At 50.2% G+C, this 16,637-nt stretch overlaps 1 protein-coding gene across 1 annotated transcript in view; it reads left to right on the top strand.

The window, feature by feature from the left end:
- LOC147086595 (phospholipase A and acyltransferase 3-like) overlaps positions 1–11,454 on the top strand; it is a 35,429-nt gene extending 23,975 nt beyond the window's left edge. Inside the window, exons 4-5 of the mRNA XM_085978368.1 lie at positions 2,663–2,928; positions 11,143–11,454. Coding sequence (XP_085834494.1) covers positions 2,663–2,928; positions 11,143–11,208 — 332 coding nt within the window. The 3' untranslated portion in view covers positions 11,209–11,454. The remainder of the gene's footprint in view (positions 1–2,662; positions 2,929–11,142) is intronic.
- Positions 11,455–16,637: the final 5,183 nt, after the last annotated feature.

The raw sequence follows: 16,637 nt of genomic DNA, 5'->3' as shown, positions 1-16,637 counted from the left end.
TTCATCTTCACTTCCCCTCTCAACTTATTGTATTTGGCCTGGTTCTCCCTTGAACAATTCACCTGACATTCATCATACGTCCTCTCTTGTTTCATCATCTTCTCTACCTCCCTCGTCAACCAAGGAGCCCTTGCTTTGGTTCCCTTGCCCTTCCCTCTTGTTGGAATGTACCTAGCCTGTACTTGGAACATCTCCTCCTTAAAGATCACCCATTGTTCTGTTACAGTTTTCCCCGTCAGTCTTTGGTTCCATTTTACCCTGGCTAGATCCTTTCACATCCCATTGAAGTTAGCCCTATTCCAGTTTAGAAGTTCCACTCGAGATTGTTCCTCACTCCTCTCCATTGCTAATCTAAATCTTATGATACGATGATCACTCGTACCCAAGTGTTCTCCCACAGACACTTGGTCGACCTGGCCCACCTCATTCCCCAGCACCAGATCCAGCAATGCCTCCTTCCTAGTTGGGCCAAGAACATATTGGTCAAGGAAATTCTCCTGAACACATTTCAGAAATTCCTCCCCCTCCTTTCCCTTTACCCTAGCATTATCCCAATCGATATTTGGGTGATTAAAGTCCCCCAATATCACCACTCTATAGCTCTTGCATATCTCTGCGATTTCCCTGCAGATTTGCTCCTCTCCCTCCCTCTCACTATTTAGAGGCCTATAGAATACCCCCAATAGTGTGGTCATAGCCTTTTTGCTCCTCAACTCTAACCAAATGGATTCTGTCCTTGTCCCCTCAAGAACCTCCTCCCTTTCCAACACTACAATGTCTTCCTTAATCAGCACTGCCACCCCACCTCCCTTTTTTCCTTCCCCATCTTTCCTGAACACCTTGTACCCTTGAATATTATGTGCTCAGTCCTCACAGTTTTTAAGCCACGTTTCCGTTATTGCCACACGGCCAATTGTGCTTGTAGCTCACCAACCTTATTCACCACACTTTGTGCGTTTACGTACATGCATTCTAAACCCATTTTTGAATTTTTCGCAGTCTTTCTTAGTCTGCTCCTATCTAATGTGGTACTATCTTCTCCAGTACTACCCAACACACACATTCTTTTATGCACCTTATTCCTCTTTTCTACTCCTAGATGCTGCTGCCCATCCCCCTGCCAAGCTAGTTTAAACCCTCCCCAACAGCACTAGCAAACCTCCCTGCAAGAATATTGGTCCCGGCTCTGTTGAGGTGTAACCTGTCCGTCTTGTACAGGTCCCACCTTCCCCAGAAACGGTCCCAATGCCTCAGGAATCTAAAGCCCTCCCTCCTGCACCATCTCTCCAGCCACGCATTCATCTGCTCTATCCTCCTATTCCTGTACTCACTAGCACGTGGCACCGGGAGTAATCCAGAGATGACCACCTTTGAGGTCCTGCTTTTTAATCTCTTTCCTAGCTCCCTAAACTCTGCCTGCAGGACCTCATCCCTCTTTCTGCCTATGTCGTTGGTACCGATATGGACAACGACCTCTGGCTGTTCACCCTCCCCCCTCACAGTGTCCTGCAGCCGCTCAGTGACATCCTTAACCCTGGCACCAGGGAGGCAACATACCATCCTGGAGTCACGTTTACGGCCGCAGAAACGACTGTCTGTTCCCCTAACCAATGAATCCCCGATCACTATTGCTCTTCCACTCTTCTTCCTCCCCCCCCTGTGCAGCTGAGCCACCCGTGGTGCCTTGGCTCTGGCTGCACTCCCCAGAGGAGCCATCGCCCCCCCACCAGTTTCCAGAACTGTGAACCGGTTAGCGAGCGAGATGCACTCTGGAGATTCCTGCCCTACCAGCCTGGTCCTCCTCCCCTGTTTGGCGGTCTCCCTTTCCCTCTCTGCCTGCACATTCTGAGGCTGCGGGGTGGCCACTTCTAGAAATCTGCTTTCCAAGTATTTCTCAGCCTCGCGGATGCACTGTCGTGACTCCAGCTGCCGCTCAAGCTCCGAAACCCGGAGCTACGAGTTGCTGCAGTTAGCAACACTTCCTGCACACGTGGTCGTCCAGGATACCCCACAGGGCGCAGGATGTGCCAATCACGAGACTGAGCTGCCCTGCCATGCCTCTATTTACCATGGAGGTGGAGTGGGCCTTTGGCGTAGCGGTAGCATCCCCGCCGCTGGGCCAGAAGGCGTAGGGTTTCGAACCCCCGCTCCAGACAGTCCCGGCAAGTGGAGTCAGAGCCCCGGCTCTAAATTCTGGGTTGACATCCAGCGGGATACTTGCGTCCGTGGGTGTGGGTGGCCCCCCCCCCTCGTATGGGTTGTGGGAGCCCGTAAAACCCTCCCGCCACAGGACTAACCACCCTAATGGCTGGTATGAAGATGGTTACGGGCACGGAAGGAGCGTTAACGTGGCCAGAAATCCTTCCACCACTTCATACAGTTCCCCAAAGGGAACAGTGTGAAGACACGTACGACGACGACGACCATGGAGGTAATTTAGCAGAAATAAACTTAAAACGGAACAAGAAACACTCAACAGCTACCCACCAATCAGCATTTCCCTCTATTAGATAGGCTATGAACTGCTTTGCAGAAATATACTCAAAATAGAACAAAAAAACTGACTGCAAATATTCATCTCTCAGCTCCCTTTTGCCAGCGACAGCTTTGAATTCTAACGCCACTCTTTCGCTGTGTCACTTGCCGACTGTTTCCCTCACAGGTGGCCCGGACACTCCGACTTCATCATCGAAGCCACTGAATACATCGGAAATATTGCGGGAAAAGGACGTCCCTGGCGAGATCAGGAAGGTTTCCCTCGAGGCTTTCTGCGGCAAATCAAAAATCACAGTGCACGAGAGCAAGTTGCCCCCAGCTGAAACGATTGCGCAAGCAGAAAGCAAGATTGGACCCGACGTTTACAATCTTACCCAAGCCAACTGCGAACACTTTGCAACTGACTGCGGTGGTTATCGTAGTTCTGGTCAAGTAAGTGCAGCCTATTCACTCCCGTCTGGGACTGTACGGCCCGTGTGTGCCTCAGTGTCAGCTCCTGTACATGTACAGTACACACAGCGGGTAAAAGGGAACGATTCACTCCCGTCTGGGACTGTGCGGCCTGTGTGTGTCTCAGTGTCAGCTCCTGTACATGTACAGTACACACAGCGGGTAAAAGGGAACGATTCACTCCCGTCTGGTACTGTACGGCCCGTGTGTGTCTCACTGTCAGCTCCTGTACATGGACAGCACACACAGCGGGTAAAAGGGAATGATTCACTCCCGTCTGGGACTGCACGGCCTGTGTGTGTCTCAATGTCAGCTCCTGTACATGTACAGTACACGGCGGGTAAAAGGGAACGATTCACTCCCGCCTGGTACTGCACGGCCTGTGTGTGTCTCAATGTCAGCTCCTGTACATGTACAGCACACACAGCGGGTAAAAGGGAACGATTCACTCCCGTCTGGTACTGTACGGCCCGTGTGTGTCTCAGTGTCAGCTCTTGTGCATATACAGCACACACAGCGGGTAAAATGGAACGATTCACTCCCATCTAGTACTGTACGGCCCGTGTGTGTCTCAGTGTCAGCTCCTGTACATGTACAGTACACACAGCGGGTAAAAGGGAACGATTGACTCCCGTCTGGTACTGCACGGCCCGTGTGTGTCTCAGTGTCAGCTCCTGTACATATACAGCACACACAGCGGGTAAAAGAGAACGATTCACTCCCATCTGGTACTGTACGGCCCGTGTGTGTCTCAGTGTCAGCTCCTGTACATATACAGCACACACAGCGGGTAAAAGGGAGCGATTTACTCCCGTCTGGTACTGCACGGCCCGTGTGTGTCTCAGTGTCAGCTCCTGTACATATACAGCACACACAGCGGGTAAAAGGGAGCGATTTACTCCCGTCTGGTACTGTACGGCCCGTGTGTGTCTCAGTGTCAGCTCCTGTACCTGTACAGTACACCGGGTAAAAGGGAACGATTCACTCCCGTCTGGGACTGTACAGCCTGTGTGTGTCTCAGTGTCCGCTCCTGTACATGTACAGTACACACAGCAGGTAAAAGGGGACGATTCACTCCCGTCTGGTACTGTACGGCCCGTGTCTGTCTCAGTGTCAGCTCCTGTACATGGACAGCACACACAGCGGGTAAAAGGGAATGATTCACTCCCGTCTGGTACTGCACGGCCCGTGTGTGTCTCAGCGTCAGCTCCTGTACATGTACAGCACACACAGCGGGTAAAATGGAACGATTCACTCCCGTCTGGTACTGTACGGCCCGTGTGTGCCTCAGTGTCAGCTCCTGTACATGTACAGCACACACAGTGGGTAAAAGGGAACGATTCACTCCTGTTTGGTACTGTACACCCAGTGTGTGTCTCAGTGTCAGCTCCTGTACATGTACAGCACACAGCGGGTAAAAGGGAACGATTCATACCTGTCTGGTACTGTACACCCCATGTGTGTCTCAGTGTCAGCTCCTGTACATGTACAGTACACAGCGGATAAAAGGGGATGATTCACTCCCGTCTGGTACTGCACGGCCCGTGTGTGTCTCAGTGTCAGCTCCTGTACATGTACAGCACACACAGTGGGTAAAATGGAACGATTCACTCCCGTCTGGTACTGTACAGCCCGTGTGTGTCTCACTGTCAGTTCCTGTACATGTACAGTACACACAGGGGGTAAAAGGGAATGATTCACTCTCGTCTGGTACTGTACGGCCCATGTGTGTCTCAGTGTCAGCTCCTGTACATGTACAGTATACACAGCAGATAAAAGGGAATGATTCCCTTCCGTCTGGTACTGTACGGCCCGTGTGTGCGTCTCAGTGTCAGCTCCTGTACATGTACAGTACACACAGTGGGTAAAAGGGAACGATTCACTCCCGGCTGGTACTGTACAGCCTGTGTGTGTCTCAGTGGCAGCTCCTGTACATGTACAGTACACACAGCGAGTAAAAGGGAACGATTCACTCCCATCTGGTACTGTACGGCACGTGTGTGTCTGTGTCAGCTCCTGTACATGGACAGCACACACAGCGGGTAAAAGGGAACGATTCACTCCCGTCTGGGTCTGTACGGCCTGTGTGTGTCTCAGTGTCCGCTCCTGTACCTGTACAGTACACACAGCGGGTAAAAGGGAATGATTCACTCCCGTCTGGGACTGTACGGCCCGTGTGTGTCTCAGTGTCAGCTCCTGTACCTGTACAGTACACAGCGGGTAAAAGGGAACGATTCACTCCCGTCTGGTATTGCACGGCCCGTGTGTGTCTCAGTGTCAGCTCTTGTACATGGACAGCACACACAGCGGGTAAAAGGGAACGATTCACTCCCGTCTGGTACTGTACGGCACGTGTGTGCTTCAGTGTCAGCTCCTGTACATGTACAGCGCACACAGCGGGTAAAAGGGAACGATTCACTCCCGTCTGGTACTGTACACCCAGTGTGTGTCTCAGTTTCAGCTCCTGTACATGTACAGCACACAGCGGGTAAAAGGGAACGATTCACACCTGTCTGGTACTGTACACCCCATGTGTGTCTCAGTGTCAGCTCCTGTACATGTACAGTACACAGCGGATAAAAGGGGATGATTCACTCCCGTCTGGTACTGTACACTCCGTGTGTGCCACAGTGTCAGCTCCTGTACATGTACAGTACACACAGCGGGTAAAAGGGAACGATTCACTCCCGTCTGGTACTGTACGGCCCGTGTGTGTCTCAGTGTCAGCTCCTGTACATGTACAGTACACACAGCGAGTAAAAGGGAACAATTCACTCCCGTCTGGTACTGTACGGCCCGTGTGTGTCACAGTGTCAGCTCCTGTACATGTACAGTACACACGGCGGGTAAAAGGGAACGATTCACTCCCAGCTGGTACTGTACGGCCCGTGTGTGTCTCAGTGGCAGCTCCTGTACATGTACAGTACACACGGCGGGTAAAAGGGAACGATTCACTCCCGTCTGGTACTGTACGGCCCGTGTGTGTCTCAGTGTCAGCTCCTGTACATGTACAGTACTCACAGCGGGTAAAAGGGAACGATTCACTCCCGTCTGGTACTGTATGGCCCGTGTGTGTCTCAGCGTCAGCTCCTGTACATGTACAGCACACACAACGGGTAAAATGGAACGATTCACTCCCGTCTGGTACTGTATGGCCCGTGTGTGCCTCAGTGTCAGCTCCTGTACATGTACAGCACACACAGTGGGTAAAAGGAACGATTCACTCCTGTTTGGTACTGTACACCCAGTGTGTGTCTCAGTGTCAGCTCCTGTACATGTACAGCACACAGCGGGTAAAAGGGAACGATTCATACCTGTCTGGTACTGTACACCCCATGTGTGTCTCAGTGTCAGCTCCTGTACATGTACAGTACACAGCGGATAAAAGGGGATGATTCACTCCCGTCTGGTACTGCACGGCCCGTGTGTGTCTCAGTGTCAGCTCCTGTACATGTACAGCACACACAGTGGGTAAAATGGAACGATTCACTCCCGTCTGGTACTGTACAGCCCGTGTGTGTCTCACTGTCAGTTCCTGTACATGTACAGTACACACAGTGGGTAAAAGGGAATGATTCACTCTCGTCTGGTACTGTACGGCCCATGTGTGTCTCAGTGTCAGCTCCTGTACATGTACAGTATACACAGCAGATAAAAGGGAATGATTCCCTTCCGTCTGGTACTGTACGGCCCGTGTGTGCGTCTCAGTGTCAGCTCCTGTACATGTACAGTACACACAGTGGGTAAAAGGGAACGATTCACTCCCGTCTGGTACTGTACAGCCTGTGTGTGTCTCAGTGTCAGCTCCTGTACATGTACAGCACACACAGCGGGTAAAAGGGAACGATTCACTCCCGTCTGGTACTGCACGGCCCGTGTGTGTCTCAGTGTCAGCTCCTGTACATGTACAGCACACACAGCGGGTAAAAGGGAACGATTCACTCCCGTCTGGTACTGTACAGCCTGTGTGTGTCTCAGTGGCAGCTCCTGTACATGTACAGTACACACAGCGAGTAAAAGGGAACGATTCACTCCCATCTGGTACTGTACGGCACGTGTGTGTCTGTGTCAGCTCCTGTACATGGACAGCACACACAGCGGGTAAAAGGGAACGATTTACTCCCGTCTGGGTCTGTACGGCCTGTGTGTGTCTCAGTGTCCGCTCCTGTACCTGTACAGTACACACAGCGGGTAAAAGGGAATGATTCACTCCCGTCTGGGACTGTACGGCCCGTGTGTGTCTCAGTGTCAGCTCCTGTACCTGTACAGTACACAGCGGGTAAAAGGGAACGATTCACTCCCGTCTGGTATTGCACGGCCCGTGTGTGTCTCAGTGTCAGCTCTTGTACATGGACAGCACACACAGCGGGTAAAAGGGAACGATTCACTCCCGTCTGGTACTGTACGGCACGTGTGTGCCTCAGTGTCAGCTCCTGTACATGTACAGCGCACACAGCGGGTAAAAGGGAACGATTCACTCCCGTCTGGTACTGTACACCCAGTGTGTGTCTCAGTGTCAGCTCCTGTACATGTACAGTACACAGCGGATAAAAGGGGATGATTCACTCCCGTCTGGTACTGCACGGCCTGTGTGTGTCTCAGTGTCAGCTCCTGTACATGTACAGCGCACACAGCAGGTAAAATGGAACGATTCACTCCCGTCTGGGACTGTACGGCCCATGTGTGTCTCAGTGTCAGCTCCTGTACCTGTACAGTACACAGCGGGTAAAAGGGAATGATTCACTCCCGTCTGGTACTGCACGGCCCGTGTGTGTCTCACTGTCAGTTCCTGTACATGTACAGTACACACAGTGGGTAAAAGGGAATGATTCCCTTCCGTCTGGTACTGTACGGCCCGTGTGTGCATCTCAGTGTCAGCTCATGTGCATGTACAGTACACACAGTGGGTAAAAGGGAACGATTCACTCCCGTCTGGTACTGCACGGCCCGTGTGTGTCTCAGTGTCAGCTCCTGTGCATGTACAGTACACACAGTGGGTAAAAGGGAACGATTCACTTCCGTCTGGTACTGTACGGCCTGTGTGTGTCTCAGTGTCAGCTCCTGTACATGTACAGTACACACAGTGGGTAAAAGGGAACAATTCACTCCCGTCTGGTACTGTACAGCCTGTGTGTGTCTCAGTGTCAGCTCCTGTACATGTACAGTACACACAGCGACTAAAAGGGAACGATTCACTCCGGTCTGGTACTGTACGGCTCGTGTGTGTCTCAGTGTCAGCTCCTGTACATGTACAGTACACACAGTGGGTAAAAGGGAACAATTCACTCCCATCTGGTACTGTACGGCCCGTGTGTGTCTCAGTGTCAGCTCCTGTACATGTACAGTACACACAGTGGGTAAAAGGGAACAATTCACTCCCGTCTGGTACTGTACAGCCTGTGTGTGTCTCAGTGTCAGCTCCTGTACATGTACAGTACACACAGCGACTAAAAGGGAACGATTCACTCCCGTCTGGTACTGTACGGCTCGTGTGTGCCACAGTGTCAGCTCCTGTACATGTACAGTACACACCGGGTAAAAGGGAATGATTCACTCCCGTCTGGTACTGTACAGCCTGTGTGTGTCTCAGTGTCAGCTCCTGTACATGGACAGCACACAGCGGGTAAAAGGGAATGATTCACTCCCGTCTGGTACTGTACGGCCCGTGTGTGTCTCAGTGGCAGCTCCTGTACATGTACAGTACACACAGCGAGTAAAAGGGAACAATTCACTCCCGTCTGGTACTGTACGGCCCGTGTGTGTCACAGTGTCAGCTCCTGTACATGTATAGTACACACGGCGGGTAAAAGGGAACGATTCACTCCCAGCTGGTACTGTACGGCCCGTGTGTGTCACAGTGTCAGCTCCTGTACATGTATAGTACACACGGCGGGTAAAAGGGAACGATTCACTCCCAGCTGGTACTGTACGGCCCGTGTGTGTCACAGTGTCAGCTCCTGTACATGTATAGTACACACGGCGGGTAAAAGGGAACGATTCACTCCCAGCTGGTACTGTACGGCCCGTGTGTGTCTCAGTGGCAGCTCCTGTACATGTACAGTACACACGGCGAGTAAAAGGGAACGATTCACTCCCGTCTGGTACTGTACGGCCCGTGTGTGTCTCAGTGTCAGCTCCTGTACATGTACAGTACTCACAGCGGGTAAAAGGGAACGATTCACTCCCGTCTGGTACTGTACGGCCCGTGTGTGTCTCAGTGGCAGCTCCTGTACATGTACAGTACTCACAGCGGGTAAAAGGGAACGATTCACTCCCGTCTGGTACTGTACGGCCCGTGTGTGTCTCAGTGGCAGCTCCTGTACATGTACAGTACTCACAGCGGGTAAAAGGGAACGATTCACTCCCGTCTGGTACTGTACGGCCTGTGTGTGTCTCAGTGGCAGCTCCTGTACATGTACAGTACTCACAGCGGGTAAAAGGGAACGATTCACTCCCGTCTGGTACTGTACGGCCCGTGTGTGTGTCTCAATGTCGGCAGTTCGGCAGTCATTAATAAAAGGTTATCGATCTAAAACTATCACTAAGGGAATGAGGAGAGAGGAGGGTGTGATACAAAAGTTCCAAGAGGGTTTTTGGACCGAGGAATGCTTTAAACACAGGGAGTGGTTGAGCCAGGGATCACTGCATCTATTGAAGGGAATATTCAAAGCAGAGCAAGGGACAGGCCTATGGGATTTGTAAAGGGCAAGTCATGTCTAAGGAGCAGAGAGATTTAGTGATCCAAGTACAGAAATCACTATCCTAGTGGACAGGGACAAAGAATTAAAAAGGCTATTGGAATGCTGGCCATTAGCCCAAGGAGGGCTGGACTACAAAGGGGCGGAAGTTATGTTCCTGTTTATATAAAGCTCGAGTCATGGGCATCTACTGGCCTTGAGGGGGGGCAGCGCAGATTCACCAGAATGATACCTGGGGCGCTAAAAGGGTTAAACTCCGAGGACAGGTCGCACAGACTGGGCTTGTATTCCCTCGAGTTTAGAAGATTAAGGGCTGATCTAATCGAGGTGTTGAAGATGATTAAAGGAGTTGATCGGGTCGAGAGAGAGAGAAACTATTCCCTCTGGTGGGGGGAGTCCAGAACAAGGGGCGGGGGGGGGGGGTCACCTTAAAATTAGAGCCAGGCCATTCAGGGGTGATGTCAGGAAGCACTTCTTCACACAAAGGGGGGTGGAAATCTGCAACTCGCTCCCCCAAAAAGCTGTTGAGGCCGGGTGGGGGTCAATTTGAAAAGTTCAAAACGGAGATTGATGGGTCTTTGTTGGGTAAGGGGATCGAGGGTTACAGAACCAAGGTGGGTGGATGGAGTTAAGATACAGGTCAGCCGTGATCTCATTGAATGGTGGGACAGGCTCGAGGGGCTGAATGGCCTCCTCCTGTTCCTATAACAGTAGGATTAGATACAAGAACATAACATTAAGAACATAAGAATTACGAGCAGGAGTCGGCCATTCGGCCCCTCGAGCCTGCTCCGTCATTCAATAAGATCATGGCTGATCTTCGACCTCAACTCCACTTTCCTGCACTATCCACTTATCCCTTAATAAAAAAATCTATCGATCTCAGCCTTGAATATACTCAACGACTGAGCCTCCGCAGCCCTCTGGGGCAGAGAATTCCAAAGATTCACCGCCCTCTGAGTGAAGAAATTCCTCCTCATCTCAGTCCGAAATCGCAGACCCCTTATTCTGAGACTGTGACCCCTGGTTCTAGACTCCCCAGCCAGGGGAAACATCCTCCCTGCATCTACCCTGTCAAGTCCTGTAAGAATTGTGTATGTTTCAATGAGATCACCTCTCATTCTTCTAAACTCTAGAGAATATCGGCCTAGTCTACTCAATCTCTCCTCCTAGGACAATCCCCCCATCCCAGGAACCAGTCTGGTGAACCTTCGTTGCACTCCCTCTATGGGAGGTATATCCTTCCTTAGGTAAGGAGACCAAAACTGTACACAATACTCCAGGGGTGGTCTCACCAGGGCCCTATATAATTGCACTGCTGTGGCACACAGCTAACAGAGGTGATGGGCCAAATGGCCTCCTCTTGCACTATAAACTTTTGTGGGTCTCTCTCTCCCAGACACCAGGGCACTGAGCAATGAACGTCAGGCAGAGAGCGGTCTAAACCTTAGCGTGCACTGGAACAAGGCCCCCTGATTTCAAGCGGTTCTTTTTGCAGGTGGAATATGCCAAGGAAGCAGGGGACCGTTTCAACAATAATGTGTTTGATGTGCAAGATTTCTAAAGGCATCAGAGGCCAACGTGTCACAGAGAGATCGTGAAATGAATCTGCAAGCAAGCTAACCCACTCCGAGGCTTTTAAAAATGTGTTTGCTGAGCAGGCTGCGAGAAATTGGGCGGAGATTTTCTATCCCAACCAAGTTCCCCCTCCCTGCGACTAATGCTTCTGTAACGCCTGCTTTGCTCTTGATCGTGCAAAAAAAAAAGGTTTCTGCAGCTCTGCACAGCCCAATAAAGCAATGTCAGGTTATCAGTGTGTCGCCAGTCTGTTGTTATATCTGCTCCCACCCTCACGGTGTCAGCTGTGGGTCAGTGGGCACTGTTGTATCCGTGTGTTAATGAAGACACGGAAAGCAGGAGTTGATTTAACAAGTGTCTACTGAACAAAGTCTGGAGGTGAACTAAACTATACAAGACACTATACAGGCTTATATACCCGAGTGGTCACTACCGGTACTACAGTACACAGAGGCTTCAAAAAAAACATAGTTCCTCTTAAAGGTACATACACTACAATTCCTCCCCTTTTAGATAAATAGTACATAACATTTTAAGTAATCATTAACATTTTTACAAGAACAATAATCTACACATTTGCTGAAGTTAATCAATTACAAATTCAGTCTCTCTGGAGGCTTCCTGACTCGGTCCGGATAACGCCTCGGTGGTGTAGTAGGTTTCGGTGGTGTAGTAGGTTCTTTTGGCAAGGTCGATTCGGCTAGAATGCCAGTGTCGGGTTCATCTGGTTCCAGTATCACCGGATCGGAGGTAGATACTATGGGTATCTCTGCTTCATCATTAGGCGTATAGAGTTGTGGTGTAGGTTGTCCCTTTTCAGATGACTCTATGATCTGGTCAGCATGGCGCCTTATTATGCTTTCTCCAATGTCCACAGTATACATCAGCGGTCCTAGTCGTGTGCAAATAGTTCCAGGCTGCCATTTCTCGGTACGGTAGTCCCGGGCCAAAACTTGTTGACCTATCTGGAAGGTTCTAGTTGGCCTTTCATTCATGCCTTGAAATTGCCGGTTCTCTACGTCCCTTCTGATGTTTGGCTTGATCAAATCCAGCCGGCATCTTAGTCTTCTATTGAAAAACATCATGGCGGGGGTTTGGTTTGTAACCATATGTGTTGCATTCCTGTACGCAAACAAGAAGTTATCTACCTTATGTTGTAGATTTATGTCTTCATTACCCATGGCCTTTATGGCCTTCTTGAAGGTCTGGACAAACCTTTCAGCTAATCCATTGGTGGCGGGATGGTATGGGGCGGAAGTGTAGTGCTTAACCCCATTGTTTTTTAAGAACTTCCTGAATTCTTCGGATACAAATTGCGGTCCATTATCAGAACAGATCTGTTCAGGCAGCCCATTCCTGGCGAATATGGTCCTTAATACTGTGATGGTTTTTTCCGCGGTGGTGGAAGACATCTTTATTACCTCCGGCCACTTGGAGTGTGCATCAACCGCGATTAAGAACATTGAGTCCATAAATGGACCAGCAAAGTCGATATGTACCCTTTGCCAGGGAGATGAGGGCCACTCCCATGGATGTAGAGGGGCTTGTGGTGGGGCGTTTTGGACCTTCTGGCATCCTAGACAGCTCTTGGTCATTTCTTTGATGTCTCCATCGATACCTGGCCACCACACAAACGCTCTGGCTAAATTCTTCATTTTCACTCCACCCAGATGCCCCTCGTGAAGCTCCTTTAGCACTTTATCCTGGAGTTTGGGTGGAATCACCACTCTGGATCCACACATCAAGGTTCCTCGGCACACTGACAGCTGTTCTCTTCTTTGCGAGAATGCTGGCAACAGTGGTTCGCCATGTGCTGGCCATCCCTTCACCGTTAAATCGTAGACTCGTGAGAGAGTCGGGTCATTTCTCGTTTCCTTTTCAATGGTAGAATTTGTCACTGGTAGACATTCCACGATGGTCGAGTGGAACATCTCCACTGGGTCCACTGTAGGTGCCTCTTCTACTGTTGGCAACGGTAGGTGCGATAAACCGTCAGCATTCCCATGCTGTTTTGTTCCTTTGTATTCTATGTCATATTGGTGTGCCCCTAGGAAAAGGGACCACCTCTGTAGCCTTTGCACTGTCATAATGGGAACGCCCTTATTAGGGTTGAATATGGAGACGAGGGGTTGATGGTCAGTCAACAAGGTAAATTTTTGTCCGTGTAGGTAATGGTTGAATTTCTTCACCCCCCACACCAGGCTGAGTGCCTCTCTGTCGATCTGGGCATAGTTACGCTCAGCTGAGTTCAATGAGCATGACGCAAAAGCTATCGGCCGTTCCCGAGCCATCAGGGAATTTATGCGATAATACCGCTCCCACGCCGTAAGGGGATGCATCGCACGCCAGTCTGATTGGCAGTGATGGGTTGTAATGAGCCAACACTTCCTTAAACGTGATCAAGCCTTTGCATTTATGGAAGGCACGTTTACAGTCTTCACTCCATTTCCAAATTACTCCCGTTTGTAGCAGTTCGTTAAGAGGGTGCAGAACCGTCGACAAGTTCGGTAAAAATTTATGATAGTAATTTATTAATCCCAAGAACGACCTTAATTGTGAGACATTTTCAGGCACTGGGGCTTTTACGACCGCTTCAATTTTTTCAGGTGATTTATGCAACCCTTCTTCGTTAATGACATGGCCACAATATGATATTTGTTTCTGGAAAAATTCGCACTTGGGGCGACTTGCTCGTAGGCCCCGTTCTCTCAGCCTCGTGAGCACCTGCTCCAAATTGGCAAGGTGCTCGTTGTCATTTTCTCCTGTTACAAGGATGTCGCCTAGGTAGCATTGAGTCCCCGGAATCCCTTGCAGGACTTGCTCCATAGCTCTTTGCCGGATAGCTGGAGCTGATGCTACTCCGAAAACCAGCCGATTGTACTGGTACAGGCCTTTGTGTGTGTTTATCGTGAGATACTTTTTAGAGGTCTCCTCAACCTCCATCTGTAGATATGCCTGTGCCAAGACAATTTTGGTGAAACGTTTCCCTCCGGATACTGAGGCGAAAACATCTTCTATCCTCGGAAGAGGATACTGTACCGTATGAAGAACCGGGTTTACAGTCACCTTGAAGTCCCCACGGATGTGAATTTTTCTTTGTTCTTCAGATTTATCATTATTCAACGTTTTCTTCATGACCGGGACGATGGGTGTTGCCCACTCGCTCCAATCTACCTTGGATAACACGCCTGCTTTTTCCAAATTCTCCAGCTCTGCCTCGACTGCTGGACAAATTGCATATGGCACCGGCCTTGCCTTAAAAAACTTGGGAATTGCCGCATCTTCCACTTTTATTGAGGCGGTGGCGCCTTTCAGGGTTCCTAGTTCCTGTTGAAACACTTCTTTGGCGTTAGCCAAGATTTCTTTTAATTGTCCAGGTATGACATCATCATCATTTTTTTTCTTACTGGTCACCGTCAGTGCCTGAATGGAGTGCCAGTCCAAACGTATCTTTCTGATCCATTCACGTCCCAACAACGGTGGACCACCATCTTGCAGAATGTATAAATACAACTTCTGTATTTCCTTGCCGTTGTATACAACAGGCACCCTTATTTTCCCTCTGGGGTATACTTTCTGCCCCGTATATGTCTTCAAGATAATGGATGTGTCTTTCAAAGGTATATGCGGAAATAGCTGCTCGTAATCCCGTCAACTTATGACGGTCAGAGCTGATCCTGTATCTAGCTCCATTTTAACTGGGGACCTCGCTATTGTGAGGGTAACCCAAATGGTCTGGTAATCTTCTTTGGCAATTACATTATGTAATTTGAGACAACTTAGTCTCTTGTTTCCGGAATCGCTATCGCTCTTCTGGTCTTCGGAGCTACTGTCCGTCATCATTTGTACCTTCCTGTACTTTTCCTTATTGACCTTTTTACTGTCAGCGGATTTTTTTCCAGATCGGCATACACGTGCAATGTGTCCCATCTTTCCGCATTGCCTGCATGCTTTGTCCTTGAACCAGCAGTCCCTCTGGTCATGGGTGGATCTGCCGCAGCGATAACATTTCTCGAAACCCCATGTCATTTCATGGGTGCCGAAGTCCTGTGGCTTTTGCTGTATCTCTGCAGCTCCTCTTGCTGCTGCTTCGTATGATACAGCCACACTGAAAGTCTTGTCCAGTGTCAAATCTTTCTCAGAAAGTAGTCTTTTCTGTGTTCCTTCGCTTAGGAGACCGCAGACGAATTTGTCTCGTAGAGAATCTGCCAGTCCTGCCCCGAATTGGCAGTGCTTTGACAGCTTTTGTAATTCGGTGAGGTAATCAGCGTTACTTTCATTCTTGTGCTGATTCCTCCTGAAGAATTTGAATCGTTCCGCTATCAGCAGCGGTGTTGGGTTTAATGCTCCTGTAGGGTATCAACAATCTCCTTAAAAGTCTTGTCCATCGGTTTGGCTGGAGTGATCAAGTTTCGTAACAGCCCGTATGTCCTTGCGCCCATCAGATTTAGAAGTACCGATGCCTTTTTATCATCCGCTACTTCATTCACCTTGCAATATACCTCCACTCTTTCCACATATGTGGTCCAATCCTCTATATCACTATCGAAAGCAGTAATATTGCCAGTCTTAGGCATCCTGAAAATCAAAAATGGCGCCTCCCGCGCTTTCCCTTCTTCCCTGCCGAGTCAAGATGGCGCCTCCCGCGCTTTCCCGCCGCTGCCGCTGCTGCCAACGCTGTTCTCGGCGGTTTTTTATTTACATATATATTTTTAAACAGTTTCTCCGTCACTTGGAGAATCGTTCCCGTCGGACTCTCTGGGACTTTCCCCTCCCTTTGCTTGGTCCGAACGCCGGCCTGCTTTGCAGCGCCGGCCGTGTCCTGAGTGCTCCACCCTCTGTCTCTGTTTGCTTCTGCCTTCAGACTCACTGCCCGGCCCCGCTGCAGAGCTACCCGATCGAGCCCCAGCCCGCCGCCCAGGAAGGATCAGTGCACTACCTGCCACCAGCCCGTTTAGCTGGTGAAACCACAGTTTTTTTTTTCTTCGACCTTCGCCTGAGGAATCGAACTCCTTGAGGTGCTGCCGAATTGTAGGTAAGTTCGTTTCTAACTCGTCGCCACTGTTGTATCCGTGTGTTAATGAAGACACGGAAAGCAGGAGTTGATTTAACAAGTGTTTACTGAACAAAGTCTGGAGGTGAACTAAACTATACAAGACGCTATACAGGCTTATATACCCGAGTGGTCACTACCGGTACTACAGTACACAGGGGCTTCAAAAAAAACCTAGTTCCTCTTAAAGGTACATACTCCACAGGCAGCACTCCCACCTCTGATTCAGGTCGCGGGTTCGAGTCCCGCTCCACAGACTTGAGCCCTGTAATCCAGGCCGACACTCCCAGGGGCAGTGCTGAGGGAGCGCCGCACTGTCGGAGGGGCGGTGCCGAGGGAGTGCCGCACTGTCGGAGGGCAGT

This window comes from Somniosus microcephalus, unplaced genomic scaffold (assembly GCF_052327205.1).
Source record: "Somniosus microcephalus isolate GS21.2 unplaced genomic scaffold, FLI_Smic_1.0 unresolved_chr7, whole genome shotgun sequence".
NCBI lineage: Eukaryota > Metazoa > Chordata > Chondrichthyes > Squaliformes > Somniosidae > Somniosus > Somniosus microcephalus.
Note: the sequence above shows the minus strand (reverse complement) of the source record. Positions and strands in the feature narration are given on the sequence as shown.